Source organism: Cornus florida, unplaced genomic scaffold, assembly GCF_030987335.1.
Source record: "Cornus florida cultivar Cherokee Brave unplaced genomic scaffold, ASM3098733v1 CherokeeBrave_3.0.0_Hap2_Chr02, whole genome shotgun sequence".
Classification (NCBI taxonomy): domain Eukaryota; kingdom Viridiplantae; phylum Streptophyta; class Magnoliopsida; order Cornales; family Cornaceae; genus Cornus; species Cornus florida.
The window spans coordinates 16,122,273-16,146,315 of record NW_026775572.1 but is presented as its reverse complement, the minus strand read 5'-3'; the positions used below and the strand labels follow the sequence as shown (position 1 = coordinate 16,146,315).

General features: G+C 36.5%; 4 protein-coding genes across 7 annotated transcripts; all 4 read left to right on the top strand.

The window, feature by feature from the left end:
- The first annotated feature begins 251 nt into the window (after positions 1–251).
- On the top strand, positions 252–10,021 carry LOC132293874 (probable magnesium transporter NIPA6). Of its 3 annotated transcripts, XM_059791524.1 has the most exons (9): positions 255–752; positions 4,701–4,757; positions 4,848–4,938; positions 5,032–5,192; positions 5,298–5,425; positions 5,849–5,986; positions 8,156–8,248; positions 8,351–8,468; positions 9,367–10,021. In XM_059791524.1, exons 1-9 carry the CDS (start codon positions 629–631, stop codon positions 9,453–9,455), a joined length of 999 nt encoding a protein of 332 aa, XP_059647507.1. In that variant the 5' UTR covers positions 255–628; the 3' UTR covers positions 9,456–10,021. The 3 variants fall into 3 exon arrangements, with proteins under 3 accessions (XP_059647506.1, XP_059647508.1, XP_059647507.1); XM_059791523.1 differs by having other exon boundaries at positions 252–752; positions 4,701–4,938; XM_059791525.1 differs by lacking the exon at positions 8,156–8,248 and having other exon boundaries at positions 253–752.
- Positions 10,022–10,468: 447 nt separating this feature from the next.
- On the top strand, positions 10,469–13,721 carry LOC132293873 (probable amidase At4g34880). Of its 2 annotated transcripts, none has more exons than XM_059791522.1 (6): positions 10,469–11,050; positions 11,221–11,711; positions 12,196–12,410; positions 12,558–12,797; positions 12,908–13,073; positions 13,213–13,721. In XM_059791522.1, exons 1-6 carry the CDS (start codon positions 10,921–10,923, stop codon positions 13,567–13,569), a joined length of 1,599 nt encoding a protein of 532 aa, XP_059647505.1. In that variant the 5' UTR covers positions 10,469–10,920; the 3' UTR covers positions 13,570–13,721. The 2 variants fall into 2 exon arrangements, with proteins under 2 accessions (XP_059647505.1, XP_059647504.1); XM_059791521.1 differs by having other exon boundaries at positions 10,515–11,050; positions 12,908–13,106.
- A 647-nt stretch (positions 13,722–14,368) lies between these two features.
- On the top strand, positions 14,369–17,834 carry LOC132293872 (probable amidase At4g34880). Its single transcript, XM_059791520.1, has 5 exons — positions 14,369–15,198; positions 16,358–16,572; positions 16,676–16,915; positions 17,051–17,249; positions 17,349–17,834. The coding sequence occupies exons 1-5, from the start codon at positions 14,671–14,673 to the stop codon at positions 17,760–17,762; spliced, it is 1,596 nt and encodes a 531-aa protein (XP_059647503.1). The 5' UTR covers positions 14,369–14,670; the 3' UTR covers positions 17,763–17,834.
- A 3,381-nt stretch (positions 17,835–21,215) lies between these two features.
- LOC132285755 (probable amidase At4g34880) lies at positions 21,216–23,948 on the top strand. The gene is made up of 5 exons (XM_059787955.1): positions 21,216–21,834; positions 22,292–22,506; positions 22,610–22,849; positions 22,983–23,181; positions 23,281–23,948. Exons 1-5 carry the CDS (start codon positions 21,298–21,300, stop codon positions 23,635–23,637), a joined length of 1,548 nt encoding a protein of 515 aa, XP_059643938.1. The 5' UTR covers positions 21,216–21,297; the 3' UTR covers positions 23,638–23,948.
- The last annotated feature ends 95 nt before the right edge of the window (positions 23,949–24,043 follow it).

Here is a 24,043-nt window from a genome sequence, read left to right as displayed (position 1 = left end):
AAGATAAAAGAGATAAGAGAGCGTAGTTTAGGAAAGTTTGATTGGGTCGAGGGCTTATTTTGTCATTTCAATTTAATAAAAGAATGAATCGGCGCCGTTTTTGGAGCGCCAACATCACCGGTTATGAAGAGTGGGTCCACTGACATCAACGGAGGACTCAAAGTCAAAACTCAACCGCGTTGATTAACAATCAGCGGCTGTTACTACGTACGTATTAGCGTAGCATCTAAGCATTAAGGTACTCCACGACGCAGGCAATTAAGTACTAGTACCGCGTAGTTCGGACTGGAAGGAGGACTGCGAAGCTTCCGACAACAAGACGACTCTCTCTCTCTCTCTAAAACATCCCGGAGGGCGTTTTGGATCTCCCTCGAAAACTCTCTCTCTAGATTGTAGAATTCGATTCAAGACACTCTCATCTGAATCTCTTCGCTCTTCGCGCTCTTGAAGGGAACAGACAATTCTTGCAGCTCGAGTCCATTTGGCGGGAAATCGTGTTTGCCTTAATCGCAATTGGTGTTTTTAGAGAGAGAATTTCAGTTTGGAGTCAGAAAGAAGAGCTTAATCGCTACAGACACGTTTATGCACACACACATATATATAGACACACACAGAGGAGGAGTGATCGATGGGGGTTTCAGATAATTCGAGAGGGCTGATTCTTGCTGTAGTTTCGAGCTTGTTTATTGGTTCGAGTTTCATCTTGAAAAAGAAAGGCCTCAAACGTGCCGCTGATGCTGGTACTCGCGCAGGTTAGATTAATTTTAGTATTTCACTTGTTTCTAATCTGATATATTAAATAATGTAGCACTTAGATCTATACTTAACGCAATTGACACTCTCTAAGATCAAAAACATTTTGTTCTGATCATAATGGTTTAATTTCAGAATCTATTCCAACTTCCAAATTGTAGCGTTCCCATTTTGTTTGTGTAACTATGTGCGTATGTGTAGGTATACAAAACTACTGTTGGATATGTTAAGGTTCTAATTTTTTGTTATGGTAAAGAAATCAATTTTCAATATTCATTGAGCCAACATGTTGGAATTATCTGTTGAGCAATATTGGAGTTTATGCCACTGTCATCGATGCTTCTAATTTGGAAATGTACCAATCTTTATATAGGTTTGTTTTTTTGTTTAATATCTATGAACTGGTGAGGTCCACTAAGCTTGAAACTAATAGAGTTGTCCCTTTCCATTTTTTTTTTTTTTTTACTTGTGTGGTGTAGAATTTTGAAGAGCGTCCAAAATGGCTTTACGATCTGCAATACCCTGAAACTAGGATCATATTGACATCAACTGACCTCTATTATATAGTTATTCCCTTGTATAAAATCCGGACATATCCTAATTAAAAAATCGTGCAGGCTTCATTTAGAAGTATTGCTAAAGTCATGATTCTTTATAATGTAGAATTGTAGATGTTATGAATCCCACTTCAGCAGTTTACTGTGACTTGTTGCATGTTTGCTTTAACATCTTTGTCACAATTTTGTAGACTGAAGGGTCAATCGTTGGATTTAAGAGGGATAACTAATCCTACCTAAGTATGTTTTGGAAGGAAAGGATATATACTAAAGAATGCTTACTATAAGTGTATTTGATTTGGTTCTTGTATCATATTCTACAATTTAAGACCAACATTAGTCCACTTGTGAGTTTAATTAGCTAAATGAACTAGTATCTTGATTCCTAAAACTTGCAGATAAAACCTGAGGTCTTATTGCAGGAATAGACAAAGAAGAAATGGAGAATTTGCACCTTTAGATGGGGACTCCACCCAGAGACAATTTGGTGACTAATCTTTCTTATTGAAAATTGAATATATTGAGCTTTATATGTTAACAACCATCTACTCCAAAAACTTAAGCTGTCAGAGAGGGTGTAACTTAAATATATAAACCCTTCAACACTCCACCTCACGTGTGGCATTCTTTTGGCCTAACACGTGTTTTTCAATTTTTAATTAGGGTGACGGTGAGGTTTGAACTCGAGACATTTGGCTCTGATAACATGTTAACAACCATTTACTCCAAAAGCTTAAGTTGTTAGAGAGGGTATAACTTAAATATATAAATCCTTCAACATTACATAATTTGTCGTGTGGTCGCTGAACCTCTATCTTAAGAAAGAATCATGATCCAAACCCAGTGTTGTTAAAGGCCTGCCTAGGCTTAAGGCGCAGGTGTAGCACCTATTGTCATCTCAGGCTCACTGATGTTTACTAGGCACGCGCTTCGGTTGTGCTTCGTCGTGTTTGTCAGGCACGCCTCACCGATTTTTTTTTAACTAAAAAAATGATTTTTTTATTTCTTAAGCCAAGAAGGGTACTTTTGGCAACTTAATAAACAAATAAGAAAGCCCAAGTGTACGAGAGATGGAACTTTTGTTCAAAAGAATAAACAAATAAGAAAGTCCAAGAGTCAAAGTGTCAATCGAAGTACCGAACAGAAAAAGAGTGAGACTGTGAGGCGAACGACGAAGCCCTAGTTGCAGAGACGAACGACATAGCCACGTCAGTTCTTTCTTCTCCTCTCTCTTCTCCTCTACTTCTCTCTCCTCTCTTCTCATCTTTGTTTACATCTCTCTATTCGTCTAGTTCTCTTCTCTCCCTGTATTTTTTTTTGGGCTCTATTTTTCCTCCTTTTCTTGAACGTTTTCTCTCTCTTCTCGTCTACTTCTCTCTCTTCATCTACTTCTTCTGTCTTTGCGTCTTTTTTTTGGCTCTATTTTTCTTTTCTTTTCTTGTTATCAATTTTTTATTTTATTTTTTGTAAACAGATTTATTTCTTTTTGTGTTCTGTTTTGCCATTCGAAAAAAGAAATTATATTTTGCCTTTCAAGAAAACAAATTTGGGATCTGTTTTATGGTTGTTGGATGCTAGCATAGTTGATGGATTTACTTTTTTATATTTGATATTAATTTTTAGAATATTGATATGGCTTATGAGATATGAATGTTTTATGGTAGTTTAAATTTTCAATTGTGCGCCTCACTTTACTCAGGCGCCTCACTTCACTCAGGCGCGCACTCCGCCATGCGTCTCGCACCTAGGGTACAAAGGACCTCTGGCGCCTTGGTGCACCTTGAGCCTTTAATAACACTTTCCAAACCTTTACTTCATTGAAACCATGGCCACCACTCCAATTTTCTCTTCATAGACTAATTGCGTGATAATACTTTTGAAAAAAATTGGGCCTAGCATTTAGCCTACACCAGGTGGGCCACGTAGAGTTAAGGAGACTACCACTCTAGCCTACACCGGGTGGGCCACGTAGAGTTAAGGAGACTACCACAAAGGCCAGCATTTTTTTTTCCCCATCTTGTTCTCCATTGTATATATTATAATGCTTTGAAGTCATATTCTATATATCACCCAAAAAATGAAGTTGTTTATCCTCATACTTGAGGGAATATTTAGAGGAGGGGATTTTTTTTACTTTACCAAAATCTCAACATACCTCTCTAAGAGTTACTTTGTCTCTATATAAGAAGAAATTCAGTTAACTTGCAAGTAATTGGACTCGTCCTCGGATCCACTTTTGGCTGTTCCTGTTTTTGGTTGAGTCTTCAACCTGCATTGTTTACTTCTTGTTTATTTCATTGGTATTCAATGCGTTTCTCAGGAATAGCAATGTCCTGGCCACTCATCCCGTGTACCTTCTTCATATTTTAAGCTATAAATGTCTTCTTCCTAAACTATGCTAGAGTTACCTTAAAGCATATCAACTCTCACAATATTTTCATTCTATTTAATGGAATATCTCTGTCAACATATCCATCTTTTAGTGAGGTTAATGGGACTTCCTCGTGTTATACTTGCTTGCTTACCCAGCTTATAGTGAGGTCACTAGAAAGTTAAGGGCTTGATGCAGATCAGAGCTCTGATTTTTATTGTTGAACAAGTAATAGTTTCAAACATAATTTTTTGACATTCCAATAAAAAGATGTGCGCTAACTATTTTTGAGTGATTTCTTGAAATTTTGATGAATGATCGATAAACCCAATATCTAAATCCATCTGTTATTTGGATGTATTGTATAATAAAATGATTTATATTTTAAGATTTCTCAAGATTTGGACACCATTTGACATTTTTTTTCATAAGTATCAATTCATGCAAAATTAACTTTACAAGAAAAATGGCAAATTTTTTTATTCTTTCTTGATTGGTTAGATATTTTACCTCTTCTCAACAAGTAATAACATTTAAGAAACTCGCAGTGTAGATCAGTTCAAATGCATTATCGGATGTACTTTTGTAGGGGGGTGATATATAATATGATATGATATAAAGTGACAAAGGAGATAGATCACACAAATATCTTGGTAAATTTCTGTTAAAAGTGCCAACATCATGACTAGATTGCCAAGACAAGCAACCAAGAAGTCGAATTGATCTTGAAGTACCAATAGTGATAATCTTTGTAGCTTTGTTTTTGGTCGCTTGGAGGAGGCTTAAGAGATTTTTATTCTCGGGTTATCTATGTTTGATTGAAATTTTATCAAAAGGCGCAAAAAGTTAAAAGAGCTTCACACTCCCATAAGGGCTTGGATTTTGTAATTGTTAAGCACCGTATGCAAAAATTCCCTAAATTTCCTGACTTGTAGCATTAAATTGTCAGCTTATTCACTGTCTTGAAGTTATGCATGCTTTGTTCTGATGTAATACAAATTGTCCTATCAATATTATAGGTGTTGGAGGTTATACTTATTTACTAGAACCACTTTGGTGGGCAGGCATGGTTACAAGTAAGTATCGGATAACTAGCGCAAGTTGCGTGCGCGCGCGCACACGCACACGGGGTTATTATTCTCTAATTTTGAAATTTTTGGATGTAGTGATTGTTGGAGAGGTTGCAAATTTTGTGGCTTATGTCTATGCTCCAGCAGTTCTTGTGACCCCTCTTGGTGCATTGAGTATTATAGTTAGGTAAAAATAAAATGTTTCTGAACTCTTTTGTCCATGGATTTTTAAGAAGTACTTCGAATGATTAATACTAACCTGCTTGATGAATCGGAGTAGTGCTGTTTTGGCACACTTTATGTTGAAGGAACAATTGCGCCAAATGGGTGTTCTTGGATGTGTGTCCTGCGTTGTAGGATCAGTGGTAATTGTAATCCATGCACCTCAAGAGCATACTCCAACTTCTGTACAAGAAATCTGGACTTTGGCAACTCAACCAGGTTTTTTGTGTTCCACACTACTTTTAGTTTCAGTTTTCTTTGTTATCAAAATATTTATTGTTTTGAATAACCACTAATCATTTTACTCACCTGCGTCATCAACAGCATTTCTAATTTATGTAGCAGCTACATTATCAATAGTGTTAGCTTTGATTTTGCACTTTGAACCCCGCTATGGGCAGACAAACATACTGGTCTACTTAGGAATTTGTTCTTTGATGGGTTCGCTTACGGTAATTTTGTTTCCTTAAAATTTAGAAAAACATTACGGCTGTTTGGAGTTGCTGTAACCTCTAAGGAAGCGCTTTTTCCTGTAGAGCTGTCAATAAAGTGGTGCCAGTAGGAAGATCACATGATATACTTGAGGATGCAGTATCTAAAGCACTTTTTATAAATATTCTCCTTTTGTTAATAGACTTCTTTCATTAACATTTCTATGATGCCAAAATATCTACCCCCATTTTCTTTTATCTGCCGATAAACACAGTAAAAAAGGATTTTCCAAGTTAGAAGTGCTTCTAGCCTATCAAACTGCAACTCCAAACAGACTAGTAGTGCACTTCATTTTTGCAGTCTTGTAGCTTCTAATATCATTAAAATGTTTAAGATTCTGCTAGTAGCTTAATACAGTGGATCTTTCCTATGCTTTTATGCAGGTTGTTAGCATTAAGGCCATTGGAATTGCAATAAAGCTCACACTAGAAGGGATAAGTCAAATTGGATATCCTCAGTCTTGGTTTTTTCTTACAGTTGCAATAATCTGTGTGATTACACAGTTGAATTACCTTAACAAGGTGAGCATGTGATTTATGTATTTATTTCTCTAATCAGTGATGACATGCATATAGTTATACCGATGTTTATGGGTGTACTTCTCGATGGTGGATTTATTAAAGGCTTTAAAAAAAATGAAACATTTTTCTTGACTTTGGAGTAGGAAATCCCTCACTCTTGTTTAGTGTTTTTAAATACAGATTGATTTCTTACATTAATATCCACAATAGGGATGGTATACATCTTGTTTTTAATTAATTGACATACTTGAGATTCAATGTTGTATTTGCTGGTTGGTGTACTGCGATATTGCACATCTTTTGCTGGAGGCTTGTTCCATCCCGCAAAATCGCTAATTAAAAGAGGCAATTGGTAATGCAATACACTGAGCACACAGTAAAAGATATCTGAAAAATAAAATCATTAGGCTCTAGCATACTCTCAGAGAGGGTAACTACAGTGCAGCTGTTTGGTTCTCATGTCTTTAGGGTCAAATCCAATTGACAGATGCCTATTTGAAGTCATACCTTATAGGGCCTACGACAGTGTTCAGTTTTGTTGTTGATTTCTCCTTGGGCAGAGCCCTGTTCTGCAATTACCCAATCCCTAACGGAAGCTTGGGGGGGGGGGGGGGGGGGTTGGGTGGTCGTCGTTGGTGAGATATCTCAGAAGAAAAATCATGTGCAAGGGCCTACATTGTCAGAAATGCACCATGAATGATATCCCAAATCCTCATCTTTGGTTCTGAATCCTGTGTTTGGATTTGTTCCCCGGGGGGGGGGGGGGGGGGGGGGGGGGGGGTGGTCGTTGTTGGTGAGATATCTCAGAAGAAAAATCATGTGCAAAGGCCTACATTGTCAGAAATGCACCATGAATGATATCCCAAATCCTCATCTTTGGTTCTGAATCCTGTGTTTGGATTTGTTCTAGGATTTGGTAACAATAATAGTCCCTTGGGTACCATGTCCTTTTTTTATTGTGACACCATCTGCATATATGATGCAATATGTTAGGTTGTCTATTACGTTATGGTCCATTCATTTTATGCTGTTGTGGTAACTTTTGATGTTTGACAATTGTATTGGGGTGTGAAGTTTCCAGGGCTTCTCTTGGTCATGCAACCGATACACGAGACAATCCAGTCATAGCAGGGTTGACTAATAAAAATGTAGTGGCGGTTAGCTTTTATTTTTAAAGATTTCTAAGGCTTATGAGTTAAGGTGCACCGTTGAATCTTGATACAAGAGGCAAGGAAATGAATATGGTGTAGCCTCATGGACCAAGTCATTTAAGATGCATGCCTTAGGTATGAGGCACTCCTGAGTCATGCATTTCATATCTTAATCTGATATTTGCTTATTGATTAAAATGCACACCAAAAATCCCTACCATACATATGGAGCTCTTAATATAGTATTATGATTTGGTTCCATGTGTATGTTTAAGGATTTATATAGGGTCATCAGCTATTAGAGTTCAAATGGAATAGATGAGGGCAGATAGCTCACTAGTAAGATTGTTGAGTTGTGGCCTAACCCTATAACATTTTTGATCCATTTTGTCTTGGGCTTTTGAGTCTTGACCAATAGTCTCTATTGTAACCCAATATATAAATAAGGGTGCTAGGGTTTGTATTGTTCAAGTTGAATAGTGAAAATCCCGAAATAGAGAGAGATACAGAAAGAGTGTATTGGGGGTTGGGGTTTAAGAGACTTGTAGATCTCTTTTCTACTTTGCATAGTGAAATATTTTGCCTCCTTCACCCATGGATGTAGGCTATAAGCTGAACCACGTTAAATCTGTGCTCAGTGTTTTTTTTTCTTCTTCTTCTTTTTTTTTTTTTTGTTCAATTGCATATTTCTTGATTGTTTTCATGTACTGTTGTAATTTGTCACAACAAAGATATATTCCAGTGTGAGGATATGTAGGAAAGTATATCTAAGTGGCATCCTTAATGGAAGACATTTAAAGTTACCTTGCTATTTCAAATCCTGGTAACAAGACTTGCATCAAAATGTGGGACATATGGAAATCACGTGAAAAGAATCACTTGTAAAGAATCAAATCCCATATGCTCACTGCAAATCGCTCAATGTTTTTGACTCCTTACAAGACGTTGCTAGTCTAAATTGTTTCCCTTTCCTACCCCACATTCACTAATGTCTCTGTCTGTTGCGCCTTCATCCTAGGCATTGGATACATTCAACGCGGCTGTTGTTTCTCCAATATATTACGCCATGTTTACGACTTTGACTATAATTGCTAGCGCAATAATGTTCAAGGTGGGCAGGCTATTCTCTATACTTGGAGCTGTTCACACCATGGTTTCTTACAATTAGAAGGAAATGTATGTGAAATTCATACTTATGCTATACTCTTTCCAGGATTGGTCAGGTCAGACTGCGAGCAGCATAGCCTCTGAGATATGTGGTTTCATCACTGTGCTTTCAGGAACCATCATACTTCATGCAACTAGAGAACAGGAACCTACTACTGCACCAGGTACATATAAAATTGAACTTTACTGGGACCAATTGTCTAATAAAACTGTTGCCATTCTATCACCAGGTACATAGAAACATGCCTAGACATTAAAGCTCTGTTTGTTTGGATGTAAAATATTTTTCAGAAAATATATATATTTTTTATTTTCTGGTGTTTGGTTGTCGTAAAATATTCATGAAGAAAAAAAAATATTAAAATCTAACGAAAATAATGTACCCATCAATTTTCGGCAAGTTATTTTACATGCCCTGCCTGATGGACTCGATCTAGACCTTTCAAACACCGAAAAATAAAAAAAAAAAAATATTTTACCTGAAAAAGGAAGTTATTTTTTATTCCAAATAATAACACCTTAGATTCTTCTCCGTTTTTCCGAGCAAAGTATTTTACGTCGAAACAAACGGAGAAGAATCTAAGGTGTTATTATCTAGAATAAATTTTGGGTAGTAGTGGAACTGTATATGACACCTCATTCATATCACTCTTTTGACCTAAAAAGTTGATGTTGGGCTGCTGCTTTGCCTGGGGTGATTAGATATTTTTGACCCATTAAGTTATTAAAAATACCTGCTATATACATAAAAGAATACTGGATGCAGTGATGGTCCAAACCCAATATGTTGATTTTAGTGAAGAACAGTATCTGGCCCTCCTCCAACATAAATGTACTGGATGTCTTTCTGAAATAGAAAACCAGTTAAGGCTAAATTTTTATCTACTTTATTTCTGAAGTTTATATGAATTAATTTAAGGCGGACTTCAACTACATTGAGCTTTGTGGCCAACTGCTTAGAAATGTTTCTTCTTTTAAATGAGGAGCATTCGACTTGCCTTTTTGTAGTTTAAGTCTTAATTTGAACTTGAGCAAAGACAATATCTTGGCTACCCAATGCAGAGTCCATAAGATGGTACAGTGGTGAATCAATAAAGGATATGGCGGATGCACATTTTATTACTTTGCACAATTCAGATTATTTTGAATAATGGGACTGTTTTTCTGGGTAAAAAATGTGCAAAAAAAAAGACGAGTCCCTGGCGATAAAGCTATCAATGCGACTGGCATTAGACTAGTGGATTCAAGTTTAGCTCCCGCCTTTTTCTCAAATTTTGGATCCTAGAGTTCGGCTGGCCAGTAAATATTTACGCCCGTTCTCAAGGAGCTGCAAGAAAAGGAACTGTGTCTGAAAGTTGGAGATGCTAAATCATTGCCAACCTTGAATCGAGGTTTCCAGATGCAAAAATTTAGTTTACCCTGAAGATTACATACTTAACATTGAGGTTTGTACATAATCTTTTGTGCTTGTATTGAGCTTGATTCATTGTTTTCCCATTTTGATCTTGTAATAATCTTTTGTACATTGGCTAGCATATTTAATTCTTGTTGTCCATTGGATTGGACAAGTACAGATCTGAAAGATGAAAAAGACTAATTTGAGGCAAGTATATCTTGTATCTGTTAGACCATGTGATAAAAATTGTAATCGCTATTTACCAAATTCTACGTAGGGATTGTTTTTATATTATTTTTAATATTAGCGAGAGTACCCCAACACATTGCATTTATGGGGAGGGACTTGAATCAACTTTCTACTTTGTGATTTGGAATGTGAAGAAGTACAATTAATTTATTTTAAAATAATAATAATAATAAACATCACTAAGTTACAGCCCTGCCCTTGGTAGTTCTATATAGGGATTTGAATGTGGGAAAAATAATGGCTGGACATATGAATTGTGTGTTTGTGTGTGTATACAATGTAGATACTAAGGGCGATTTTGTGACATTCTATTTGAGGATTCAAGTTGTGGTATGAGCAAAGTGGGGGTGTGACTGTGTGAGTTTATGGTTAAAGAAAAAATAATAATAATAATTGCAATGAGGATAACCAAATATAAGCATTAGATATAAAATTATATGAGAATGCCAAACCTTCACATCAAAATTCAATAAAAATGACTCGTATTCCTTGCAAAAATTCATCCCATCCATGCTTCCTGCTTTGGCCAATTTCGAGGATTATGGTGCCTTCATCTTGATAAATGGTGTCTACGATCTCATTTGACATGCAATCAAAACCATTCGAGTAATTTTTGCTCGAGGATCAATACAAAATTACAATCAAAACTAGAAGTGTGAAAAATAAAATTTGAAAAAATAAATAAATCGTATTCTTATGGAGCCTTGATATTCATAAACGGGGCCTGCAATCTCATTTTGATACTTATTTGTTTATTTACGATTCCCACTGTCCCATTCCCAGGGACTGAGGGAGTATTATTATTTCTGGTATGTTTTACAAACACCAAAAAAAAAATAAAAAAAAAAAAGAAGAAGAAGGGGTCAACAAACAAGTCAACGCTACAACGCCAAGTAACCAGCAAATCATCAGAATCCAATAGCCTTTCTAGAGGAATTTGTTGGAGTCGATGCAAGTTCTCTCTATCAACCATGTCTAAAGTGGAAAATTATATGGATTCAAAAGAGGGAGAGTCTCAAAGTAGTGAGCAGCAAACCACGGAAATAAAGACGGAATTTGTCGAATCAACGATCCATCACCAACACTTCTCCTTGGATCCAGGTACTTCCTCCTCCCTTCTCTTGTTTATGATCTCTGTGTTGTTTTACTTCTAGAGTCAAAGTTGAAGAACACGGTGAGCTCACTCATACTCTACTGAGCCCACTCAGTTTTGCTTTCAATAATCGAGTACAATCATGACCAATCCTCAATGTTGCTTCCGCTTCTTCTAGCCTTATTATCACCATCTGGCTCTCAAACCATCACTTCCAATGCACTCTCCATCAAAGAAGCCACGGTGCGTGACATCCAACTCGCTTTCAAGCTCAACCAACTCACCTCCAGGCAACTCGTTGAGTTCTACCTCGGTGAGATTCACCGACTCAACCCGGTTCTCAAAGGAGTCATAGAGGTGAACCCTGACGCGCTACCCGAAGCGGATGCGGCTGACCAAGAGCGGAAGGCTAACGCACCTAGGTCACTGTTTGGGTTGCATGGCATTCCTATCCTTCTCAAGGATAATATTGCAACCCAGGATAAGCTTAACACCACTGCCGGATCGTTGGCTTTGCTAAAATCGGTGGTCCCTCGGGACGCCGGCGTGGTCACGAAGCTAAGGAAAGCAGGGGCTATCATACTGGGGAAGGCAAGCTTGAGCGAATGGGCTAATTTTAGGTCATTTGGTGCTTATAATGGTTGGAGTGCCAGAGGCGGACAAGGAAAGGTGAGTCTACACGTAAAAATGTAGTACGGATTATAATTTCATTTACAGTCCTACTTTAATAAAAACAGACAAATGCTCGCTACATGTGACTCCGCACAATCAAATTAGATTGTTATTAGTGAACAATCACAACTTGCTATTAATCCTTGAACTGTTCCATGCTCAACAACTTGGCTAATTTCACTATGAAATAAAATACTAGTACTAGGAGTGTAGTTGAACACTAGTGTTTCCAATTGCTTGAAGCCTTGAACGAAGTACAGAGAAGTGTAAAGTCGGGGACTTCAAAATGCTAGATTAGGTGTTCTAAATAAATGATTGTGAGGGTAGGAGTTCTTATAGAAGCATTAAAAAGAAGATAAAAAGTAAAACAGACTGGTGTTGTAATTTTCTGATTATCCTTCTAATTAGATTAATTTGGACACTATTTTGTTCCAATATATTCAAAATTTGTTACCAATATGTTCAACCTTCCTATGTGCAGAATCCTTATGTTCTGTCAGCAGATCCATATGGCTCGAGCAGCGGATCAGCAATATCAGTAGCAGCAAATATGGCGGCCGTGTCCCTGGGAACCGAGACTGATGGGTCGATCATATGTCCGGCTAGTGCCAATGCAGTAGTGGGCATCAAACCCACCGTTGGTCTAACAAGCCGGGCTGGGGTCATCCCAATCTCTCCAAGACAGGACACCATAGGGTACGAATTACATTTGGCAAATTCAAAATTTTTTAATAGAACCTCATGAGTCTCGGACATATATTTATTGTTATCAAAGTTGAAAACTATTTTAGATCCTACAAAGTGATTTAGTAGATAAGAGCTAATGATATATGGATGGAACAGGCCCATATGTAGGACGGTATCAGATGCTGTTTATGTCCTTGATGCCATTGTAGGCTACGACTCCAACGACACTGCAACAAGAGAAGCATCAAAATTTATCCCGTCTGGCGGCTATATGCAATTTCTCAAGACTGATGGACTCGAAGGGAAGAGATTGGGTATAGTAAGGAATCCCTTTTTCATTTTTGACAACGGATCAGTCCTGCCTCAAGTTTTCGAGCACCATTTACACACGCTGAGGTAACACAACACCGTCCACCAGTGCCCCTCTCCTTGTATTACCGTTTTCTATTTTCTATGTTTCTTCATAGTTCAATCTAACGCAAAACAAGATTTTTCTGCAAAATCAGGGAAAGAGGTGCTATTTTGGTAGACCATTTAGAAATAGCCAACATTGATGTGATCTTGAACTCCAGACGTAGTGGGGAAAACACAGCATTGGTAGCTGAATTCAAAATAGCCTTGAATGCTTACCTAGAAGACTTGGTGGCATCGCCAGTGCGATCCTTGGCAGATGTAATAGCCTTCAACCAGAAATTCTCTGATTTGGTAAAGTATATTACCATAGGCATAGGCCTAACTCGATAATTCTGTGTCTTTAGTCACGTGACAGAGTCTTTGCTTGTTATGAATTTTTACTTGGATGGTTTTGTAGGAAAGGATAAAAAAATTTGGACAAGGATACTTTCTAGCAGCTGAAGCCACAAACGGGATTGGCGATGCCGAAAATGCAGCTTTGCTGAATTTGAAGGGACTAACAGAAGGTGGATTCGAGAAAGTGATGAGAGAGAACAAGCTGGACGCATTGGTGACTCCCTGTGCAAAAGTTGCTTCAGTTCTTGCAATAGGAGGATTTCCAGGAATTAGTGTTCCTGCTGCATATGACAACGATGGGGTGCCAGTGGGCATCTGTTTTGGAGGATTGAAGGGTTCGGAGCCTCAACTAATTGAGATTGCATATAGTTTTGAGCAAGCTACTAAGATCAGAAAGCCTCCTTCATTTCAACCTTGAAATTTCAAAACCTGTACTTGTACGGTTGTACCATCAATGATCTGTTGGTTGTAAACAATTACTGAGACATTTTAAAACCTTTACTTGTGTGACATTTTATTGTGAACATGTGTCTTACACTTTATAATTTTAAAATAAATTTAATTATTTTAGATATTTAATCAATAATTTTCAAATACTTGATGGACACCTTCTAAACATACCTAATACAAATTTATATACATTAATATATCTAAAGTAGTCATCCTCAATAATTCTAATATAATATTAACACATTTTAAAATTTACAAGGTGTTTTACAAAATAAGATAATAGTTCTTTTGATTTTTTATAGTACTGTTTGATTCGGTTCCAAGTCTCAAAAATTTTTATTTCGGTTCTAATTTTTTAAGAACAGATTCTAATTTAGCCTACAATCATATCGAATTATACATTGACAAATTAGTTTTTAGGAGAGTGTGTGTGTGTGAATGGTATATACTCACAGATCCATGGAGGACAAACATATACCAAGTTTTCTAGCCATATGGTCCATACACATACTAACCAGAAATGGACGGCAAAGGTGTATGGAACTGGTCATATATATAATTTCAGTTTCAATTCTTCTGTACAAATCTAATATTGCCGAGAATACCCATCTTGTTGCTCAGTCTTCATATATATATATATATATATATATTTTTTTTTTTTGAAAATCAAATTATATTCTCAACCTTATATAGCGAATCGTTGTGGTCCTCAGTGGTCCCACCTTGTTGAAGACATTGAAGCCCTCTTGGCCACCCAATGAGGCTTGTCTCTTTATTGGTGTCCCAGAAGTTGCAACTCCGAAGCTCACAATATTGCGAAAGGGGCATTGCGTTCACAGCAAGGCGATCTTCACTGGTCTATTTGGTCTGGTTGGCTGGTTGCAGTTCTTAAGGCTGAAGCCTCCTCTCTTTCTCCTTAGTCTTCTTTGTAGGCTTTGTAGCCGGCAAAAAAAAAAAAAAAAAAAAAAAAAAAAAATCTAGTGTCAAAGTTGAAGAACTTGGTGAGCTCACTCATACTCTACTGAGCCCACTCAGTTTTGGCTCCAATAATCGAGTAGAACCATCAACCATGGCCATGCACTCCTCAATACTGCTTTTGATTCTTTTAGCCTTTTTACTATCTGGGTCCCAAACCATCACTTGCACTGCACTCTCGATCAAAGAAGCCACCGTGCGTGACATCCAACTCGCTTTCAAGCTCAACCAACTCACCTCGAGGCAACTCGTTGAGTTCTACCTCGGGGAGGTTCGCCGACTCAACCGGGATCTTAGAGGAGTCATAGAGGTGAACCCTGACGCGCTACACCAAGCGGATGTGGCTGACCAAGAGCGGAAGGCTAAGGCGCCAAGGTCACTCTTTGGGTTACATGGCATTCCTATTCTTCTCAAGGATAATATTGCAACCAAGGATAACCTTAACACCACTGCCGGATCTTTCGCTTTGCTAAAATCGGTTGTCCCTCGGGACGCCGGTGTAGTCATGAAGCTGAGGAAAACAGGGGCTATCATATTTGGGAAGGCAAGCTTGAGCGAATGGGCTAATTTTAGGTCATTTGGTGCACCTAATGGTTGGAGCGCTAGAGGCGGACAAGGAAAGGTGAGTCTACCCATTAAGTTGTACTAATGGGGTGCACTAATAAGTCGCATAATTATTCTAATTCATCTAAGTCCACATAATTATTCTAATTGGGTGCGGCTTTCATGTTTTGGGCATGCTTTCAATTTCATTATGTGCGATTTAGATTTTGTTGTTTTTAAACTTCTACTCTCGCATTTGTTTCCGCTCTGTGATTTGAATCATACCTTCGTATAAAATCTTGAACTATTAAATGCTCAAGAACTTGAATAGTTTCAATATTAGGAGTGGCCAGCTCAATAATCAAATACTTTCCGATGCAGAACATGTGACTAATGATTGTGGAGACTGTTTAGACAGTTGGAAAGCCAAGCTGGTGGAGACTTGGAGTGATGCCCTTTTTATGAATTTTGATGAGCCTGTTTTGATATAAAAAAGACCCCTTTCTGATTATATAGACGGGCAAACAGTAGAAATCATCGCGATTTAAGTTTAGTTGGATATTTTAGGGTCTTTCTTAAAGGTTTAAATGGATTTGAATTTTTTTTTATTTTTGGTATTTAGTAGTTTTTAGTGATTAGATTTCTTTATTTTATAATAATAATTATTATTAGTTTTTTTATGTAATTTTTTTTTTAAAAAAAATTTGAATTTTAGCTTATTTCTAATTTTTCTTAAATTTCTTCGTGTTAGGATTTCTTTATTATAAATACATGTAAGGGTTATTCATTCATTAATAATATATCCAATTTCTATGCAACTTGAGTTTGTCATTTGCTTTAAGCATTCAACCAATTTAACAGAAAATGTTGGTAGAACATTGGGGGATTGGATGAATGGTTTATACTAGTATTTCCAATTGTTATTAGGCCATGCTTGAAGGATAGACACAACATCCAAATCTACAATATTCAATTGAAGCAAACTGAACGATATACAGAGAAGTGTAAAGTCAGGGACTTCAAAATGCTAAAGATTAGGTGTTCTAAATAAATGGCGATGATGGAATTCTTATAGAAGCATCAAAAGGAAGACAAAAAGTAAAACAAGCCAGTGTTTAATTTTCTGATTAATCTTCTAATGAGATTTGAACACTAAATTGGTTCCAATATCTTCAAAGTTGGTTACCAATTCCATTGATAATCTCAAACTAAGAAACACTCAAACCTCCTCTGCGCAGAATCCTTATGTTCTGTCAGCAGATCCATGTGGCTCGAGTAGCGGTTCAGCAATATCAGTAGCAGCAAATATGGTGGCAGTGTCGCTGGGAACTGAGACTGATGGGTCGATCTTATGTCCGGCTAGTTCCAATGCAGTAGTTGGCATCAAATGCACAGTTGGTCTTACAAGCCGGGCTGGAGTCATCCCAATATCTCCAAGACAGGACACCATAGGGTACGAATTACTTTCGTGTATCAAAATTTATATGAACTGATTTAGTTGACAAGAGTTAATGATATGGCATATGATGTAGTTAATGGATCTATGGATGGAACAGGCCCATATGTAGGACAGTATCAGATGCTGTTTATGTCCTTGATGCCATTGTAGGCCATGACTATAACGATGCTGCAACAAAAGAAGCATCAAAATACATCCCGCCTGGCGGCTATACACAATTTCTCAAGGTTGATGGACTCAAAGGGAAGAGATTGGGAATAGTAAGGAATCCATTCTTCATTTTTGACAATGGATCAGTCCTGCCTCAAGTTTTCGAGCACCATTTACACACACTAAGGTAACACAACATGCTCCGTGAGTACACACTCCTAACAAGCTAACCCTCTCCTTGTGTTACTGTTTTCTAGTTTCCTATGTTACTTCAATCTAATGTGTATAGCTATAACACGAAACAAGTTTTCTGCAAAATCAGGGGAAGAGGTGCTATTTTGGTAGACCATTTGGAAATAGCCAACATTGATGTGATCTTGAATTTCACTTCTAGTGGGGAAGCCACAGCATTGATAGCTGAATTCAAAATAGCCTTGAATGCTTACCTAAAAGACTTGATGGCTTCACCAGTGCAATCCTTGGCAGACGTGATAGCATTCAACCAGAAATTCTCTGATTTGGTAAGTACATTGCTTGATTATCCGTTGTTCAGACTTGACTTGAGTCACTTGATAATTCAAGTTTGATTGTGATCAATTTTTACTTGGATGGTTGTGTAGGAAATGATCAAAGAATTTGGACAAGAAATCTTTTTGGCGGCTGAAGCGACAAATGGGATTGGGAATGCTGAAAAGGCAGCATTGCTAAACTTGAAGGGACTAACAGAGGGTGGATTCGAGAAAGTGATGAGAAATTACAAGCTGGACGCGTTGGTGACTCCCGGTGCAGATTTTGCCCCGGTTCTTGCAATCGGAGGATTTCCAGGAATTAGTGTTCCTGCTGCATTTGACAACGATGGGGTGCCAGTGGGCATCTGTTTTGGAGGATTGAAGGGTTCGGAGCCTAAACTAATTGAGATTGCATATGGTTTCGAGCAAGCTACTAAGATCAGAAAGCCACCTTTATTTCAACCTTCAAGTTTCAAATCCTGTACTACTTGTACCATCAATGATCTTGTGGTGATCAAACATTAATGTGACACTTGCAGCACAAAAAAAATGTGTTTTTCTTTAGGGGATAAATTAACACACAATTAGGGATGGCAACGGGAGCAGATTTGGGAGGGTGTACCCTCCCCCGCCCTTGCAACCGTTTAAAAACCTCGGTCCCGTCTTTGCCCAAAACCGCAAAAACAGGGGAATTTTTCACCCCATCCCTATAACCGTTTAACATTTTTACCCTTGCGAGTACCCGCCCCACCCCGTTTAAGACCATAATTTATTTATTGTTGAAATAGATTTTTTTTTTTTTCTCCCCTTGCGCGGGTTTTTATTACATGAAACCATCCCTACCCATATAAAAAAAATGGTTCGCCAACGAGGCAGAGCGGGGCGGGTAACGGTGGGGGCAAGTCAAATTGCCATCCCTACACACAATTGAACTACGTGGGCTATGGGGAACCTTTGAAGTCTAAAATGCATCAAAAGTTTCCTAAATATTTATTTTTATTTTTATTTTTATTTTTTATCATTGTCAAGAAATTGAACCATTACCATGAGAGTTAAGGAGATACCATTAAGCCATAAGGCCTTTGATCTATTTTTCCTTTAATGAAAAATTACAATCTCTATGAAGGTAGGAAAAAAACTTAATCAAAATATATTTTTCTACTTAACTTTTATTGTATTTGATATATGAAAATCATAAAGCCCATAATTCTCTTTTTTATTTGATTTATCTTTATAGAGTATAAAAACAAATTTCATTGATTAATTTATAATTATTACAAACGAGATTTTTCTAGGTTTGTTGTATACTAAATTACTAACTAATTTGACCTACTAAAAAAATCTAATAGTATTTACGCAATGAGAGATAAATTAGAATACAAATACATTTGAATTTCTTTTCTTTTTCTTTTTTCTTTTTTTTTTTTTTTTTGTATAATTGTGTTATTTAAATATACATAGCTTACCTCTTCAATTTCTAAAAAAACATCTTACTTCATATAAAAATTCATCCAGAATAATTGTAATTGTGATAAACGAAAATACTATCTATCAAAATTGTAATACTCATTATTTTAAATGATTTATTAAATGTGTTTTTATTTAGGGAGGTCGCACTCCACTTTTGTACGAATTGCACTCCACTTATCTTTTTCTTTTAAAGGAAATGACAAGAAGGTCATTGAATTCATTAATGCACTATCTCTTATTTTATAATACCATAATTAATCTTTATACATGTTTAACTTTTATATATATATATATTTTGAATGTTATACTTTATTTTCTTTTTCTTTTCAGAGGTCCTCTCAAAGTAGATAATTTATTCGATTGATACTTTTATTTTTGGCAATCTAAAGAGATAATTTTTATTTGACTATTTTTGTACAACTCAAACAAATAATTTATTCAACAAAGTTAATTTCTTTTTTTAGTCCTGTCAAAAGAGGTATCCTACAATACCTCTTTAGAGTATATATATATATACAAAGTTAATGTTATATATATATATGTTAAATTATAGAGTATATATAATATAATATAATCCTACAATTCAGTTAGAAGTTTGTAGCAACTATCATTCGTATGGTCCACCCTTAATTATCTTAAATCTTATCAATTTAGTAGATAATTTTTTATCTTTTAATGGCTGTCTTATCAAGTTAGTAGATAATTTTTTATCTTTGGCTGTTTGTTGTTGAATTAGTAATTCTAAATGTATTAGGTTATTACCAATTCTGAATTTATTTACTTCAGTTATAGAAGTGATAGAGAAGAATGAATTAAAAGTTCTGAAAATATTAATAGTTGTGAATGTCTTGGTAACTTGGTTTATTATTGTGCATGTAGATAATATGAATACTTTTGTAACAATAAAAGAAAAAAAAAAAAAGGATAGTGGAACCGAACCGAACCAAACCGAACGGTTTGGTTTGGTTTGGTTTATTTGGTCAAATGGTTCGATTTGGTTCCAAATTTTATGAATCCATTAAAATTAGTTTGGTTCCAAAAAACTCTTAAATCGGTCCAAACCGAACCGTGTGCACCCCTAGATAGAAGAGATAATTTATTTAATAATAATAATTATTATTATTATTTTTTGTTGAGTTTTTTTTCCTATCAAAAGAGATAAATTTTTAATAGTTACCTTCTTTTTTTTTTTTTTTTGGTCTGATTAAAAGAGTCAATTTATTTAACATAATTTTTTTTTGGTCATGCAAAACAATTATTATTCAACCTTTTTTTTTTTGGTCATGCAAAAAAAAATATTATTCAACTTTTTTTTTTTTCTCTTGTCAAAAAAGACCTAAATTATTATAGGATGTTTAATACAATTAAGATGTTTAAAGAGTCTTAAGTGATAAAATCACATTGGATTCGTTGTCTATTCAGGGATTACTATTTGATGTCCTATCATTTTTCTTTTTATATACAAGTCTGACCAATTTATATGTAAAAATGGAGGGTGCCACAAAAATCAAGTTCTTATACTTATTCTTTTGTTCAAAATAATTTATCTCTCTTATTTTTTATCTTGTTATTCTTTAATGGCGTCTCAACCAAATTTTCTCATAGTGACAGATTCACTCCACCTATCCCTGGACAATGACTCCAAGCCCAAATATTCCATACACAATATAGTCTAGTCATCAAAAGGATACAATTGGAGTGCTGGCTTGTGTGTAGTGTGGACTGTGTGGTTGGTTGATTGGCCTTGGAGGGACTATGAATTGGGGAATATAGAAAAATGAAGAAGTGTTTAATTTTATTTGATGTTTTCCTGTGATGACAATTTTGAAAGAAAAAAAAAGTAAATAATTAGCGGACCTACGACACTTCTATCTAGTGATATATTTATTATATAGTGGACCTACGGGACTTCTGTCTATAGTGTGAACTGTGTGATATATTTAATTAGTGGACCTACGACACTTCTATCTATATTCTATAGTACTAAAAAAAAGAAAAAAAAAAAAAAAGAGAGTTATACTTAATTTACTCATGCAATAAATAAGAATGAGGTACATGCATGCCTTGTACTAAATGTGGATAAGAATTTTCAGCCAAGGTGGACAATATATTGTAGAATACTTTGATGGCTAAAAGTAGATTGAGGGTGACTTCAATATCGTGGAATTAATATCTTGAAACTGAAATTTATAAAATTATAAAAAAATTAATTTACAAAAACAAACTAAATTTTTTTCAATTTGATAAATTTTAATTTCAAAACTTTAATTTCATCCTGTCGAACCCACCTAAAAATATTTTGGTTACAAAATGTAATCAGAACATATATATATTATATATCAAGGTTGGTACAAAGATGTTCCACGTACAATCGAAAATACTTCTTCCAGAAAGTACATCAAAGCTGACTATAATGTATTAAAGAAGAATAGAATGTACAGTGTGCAAGCAAGCATATATAACCTAGCAATAAAGCTAGAGATCTTCAATGCTGCTGGGCACCTTTTTTTGTCAAAGTTGAAGAGCTCGGTGAGCTCACTCAAACTTTACTCAGCCCACTCAGTTTTCGCTCCGACAATTGAGTACAACCATGATCATTCCCTCCTCGATACTGCTTCTAATCCTTCTAGCTTTATGGCCCTTATCAGTATTTGGGTCTCAAACTATCACCTGCCATGCACTCTCGATCAAAGAAGCCACCGTGCGTGACATCCAGCTCGCTTTCAATCTCAACCAACTCACCTCGAGGCAACTCGTTGAGTTCTACCTCGCCGAGATTCGCCAACTCAACCCGGTTCTTAAAGGAGTCATAGAGGTGAACCCTGACGCGCTCCACCAAGCGGATGTGGCTGATAAAGAGCGGAAGGCTAAGGATCCTAGGTCACTGTTTGGGTTGCATGGTATTCCTATCCTTCTCAAGGATAGTATTGCAACCCAGGATGAGCTTAACACCACTGCCGGATCTTTCGCTTTGCTACAATCGGTCGTCCCTCGGGATGCCGGCGTGGTCATGAAGCTGAGGAAAGCAGGGGCTATCATATTGGGGAAGGCAAGCTTGAGCGAATGGTCTAATTTTAGGTCACTTCGTGCACCTAATGGTTGGAGCGCCAGAGGAGGACAAGGAAAGGTCAGTCTCTACACATAAAATTGTACAGTATTTAATTGTAACATGAAACAATTTCACGTTGGCTCATTTCATTTGGCGCACTGTGACCACTGCCAAATTATATTGTTATTAGGAGTATTAAAGAATCACAACTTGCTATTAATCTTTGAACTATTCCATGCTCGACAACTTGCCTAATTTCACTATGAAATAAAAAACTACTAGGAGTGTAGTTGGACAATAGTGTGAGTTCAAAATGCTAAAGATTAGGTGTTCAAAATAAATGATTGTGATGGAACTTCTTATAGAAGCATTAAAAAGAAGATTAAAATTAAAAGAGGTTAGTGTTGAAATTTTCTGATTATCCTTCTAATGAGATTTGAACACTATTTTGTTCCAATAAGTTGAAAGTTTGTTACAAATTTCTACTTGCCAATCTGAAACACGTAAGAAACACTCAACCTTTTCCTCTGTGCAGAATCCTTATGTTCTATCAGCAAATCCATGTGAATCGAGTAGCGGATCAGCAATATCAGTAGCAGCAAATATGGTGGCAGTGACCCTGGGAACTGAGACTGATGGGTCGATCTTATGTCCGGCTAGTTTCAATGCAGTAGTGGGCATCAAACCCACAGTTGGTCTAACAAGCCGGGCTGGGGTCATCCCAATCTCTCCAAGACAGGACACCATAGGGTACCAATTACTTTCGTGTATCAAAATTTCTATGAACTGATTTAGTTGATAAGAGTTAATGATATGGCATATGATGGTGTTAATCTATCTATGGATGGACCAGGCCCATATGTAGGACAGTATCAGATGCTGTCTATGTCCTTGATGCCATTGTAGGCTATGACTATAACGATGCTGCAACAAAAGAAGCATCAAAATACATCCCGCCTGGCGGCTATACTCAATTTCTCAAGGTTGATGGACTCAAAGGGAAGAGATTGGGTATAGTAAGGAACCCCTTCTTCATTTTTTACAATGGATCAGTCCTACCTCAAGTTTTCGAGCACCATTTACACACACTAAGGTAACACAACACGCTCCGCGAGGACAGGCTCCTAACACCCCTCTTTGTGTTACTGTTTTCTATTTTTCTATGTTACTTCCATCTAATGTGTATGGCCATAACACTGACATAAGTTTTCTGTATAAAAAATCAGGGAAAGAGGTGCCATTTTGGTAGACCGTGTGGAAATAGCCAACATTGATGTGATCTTGAACTTCACTTCTAGTGGGGAAGGCACCGCATTGATAGCTGAATTCAAAATAGCCTTGAATGCTTACTTAAAAGACTTGGTGGCTTCGCCAGTGCGATCCTTGGCAGATGTGATAGCATTCAACCAAAAATTCTCGGATTTGGTAAGTACATTTCCTTGATTATCGGTTGTTCAGACTTGATTGAATCACTTGATAATTAAAGCTTGATAGTGATCAATTTTTACTTGGATGGTTGTGTAGGAAATGATTAAAGAATTTGGACAAGAAATCTTTTTGGCGGCTGAAGCCACAAACGGGATTGGGGATGCTGAAAATGCAGCTTTGCTGAATTTGAAGGGACTAACAGAAGATGGATTCGAGAAAGTGATGAGAGAGTACAAGCTGGACGCGTTGGTGACTCCCGGTGCAGATTTTGCCCGGGTTCTTGCAATTGGAGGATTTCCAGGAATTAGTGTTCCTGCTGCATTTGACAACGATGGGGTGCCAGTGGGCATCTGTTTTGGAGGATTGAAGGGTTCGGAGCCTCAACTAATTGAGATTGCATATGGTTTCGAGCAAGCTACTAAGATCAGAAAGCCTCCTTCATTTCAACCTTGAAGTTTCAAAACCTGTAGTACTTGTACCATCAGTGATCTTTTGGTGATCGATATTTCAAACATTACTGTGACGCTTTTAGCACAAAATTATGGGTGTTTTACTCTCTGGGATTTCATTATTTTATATTTAACAGTTTTCTTGTTTAATTTTCATTTATGTGTTAAATTATATAAGAAATATTCATCTCTATTTTTAAAATATTTTATTTATGTTTCTTCTTACAAATTTTCAAAACGTTAATTTATCTTTAATTTTTAATTTTTATTTATTTATTTATTTTTGTACTAATTTATATTTAACCAGACGTCGAGCAGGTGAACCACTCATAGATGATCTATAGTTGCATGAGAAGTTAATGTGAATGTATTGGTTAAGGGTTCAAAAATCATACCAAAAAGACTACGAT

Coding starts and splice junctions, on each gene's coding strand:
- LOC132293874 (XM_059791523.1), top strand. CDS start 629: ATGGGGGTTTCAGATAATTCGAGAGGGCTGATTCTTGCTGTAGTTTCG. Junction 753..4,700: donor TGATGCTGGTACTCGCGCAG/GTTAGATTAATT, acceptor TCAATATTATAG/GTGTTGGAGGTTATACTTAT. Junction 5,987..8,155: donor AGTTGAATTACCTTAACAAG/GTGAGCATGTGA, acceptor CCTTCATCCTAG/GCATTGGATACATTCAACGC.
- LOC132293873 (XM_059791521.1), top strand. CDS start 10,921: ATGTCTAAAGTGGAAAATTATATGGATTCAAAAGAGGGAGAGTCTCAA. Junction 11,051..11,220: donor ACACTTCTCCTTGGATCCAG/GTACTTCCTCCT, acceptor CGCTTCTTCTAG/CCTTATTATCACCATCTGGC. Junction 13,107..13,212: donor ACCAGAAATTCTCTGATTTG/GTAAAGTATATT, acceptor ATGGTTTTGTAG/GAAAGGATAAAAAAATTTGG.
- LOC132293872 (XM_059791520.1), top strand. CDS start 14,671: ATGGCCATGCACTCCTCAATACTGCTTTTGATTCTTTTAGCCTTTTTA. Junction 15,199..16,357: donor CTAGAGGCGGACAAGGAAAG/GTGAGTCTACCC, acceptor TCCTCTGCGCAG/AATCCTTATGTTCTGTCAGC. Junction 16,916..17,050: donor CACCATTTACACACACTAAG/GTAACACAACAT, acceptor CTGCAAAATCAG/GGGAAGAGGTGCTATTTTGG.
- LOC132285755 (XM_059787955.1), top strand. CDS start 21,298: ATGATCATTCCCTCCTCGATACTGCTTCTAATCCTTCTAGCTTTATGG. Junction 22,507..22,609: donor CCAAGACAGGACACCATAGG/GTACCAATTACT, acceptor TGGATGGACCAG/GCCCATATGTAGGACAGTAT. Junction 23,182..23,280: donor ACCAAAAATTCTCGGATTTG/GTAAGTACATTT, acceptor ATGGTTGTGTAG/GAAATGATTAAAGAATTTGG.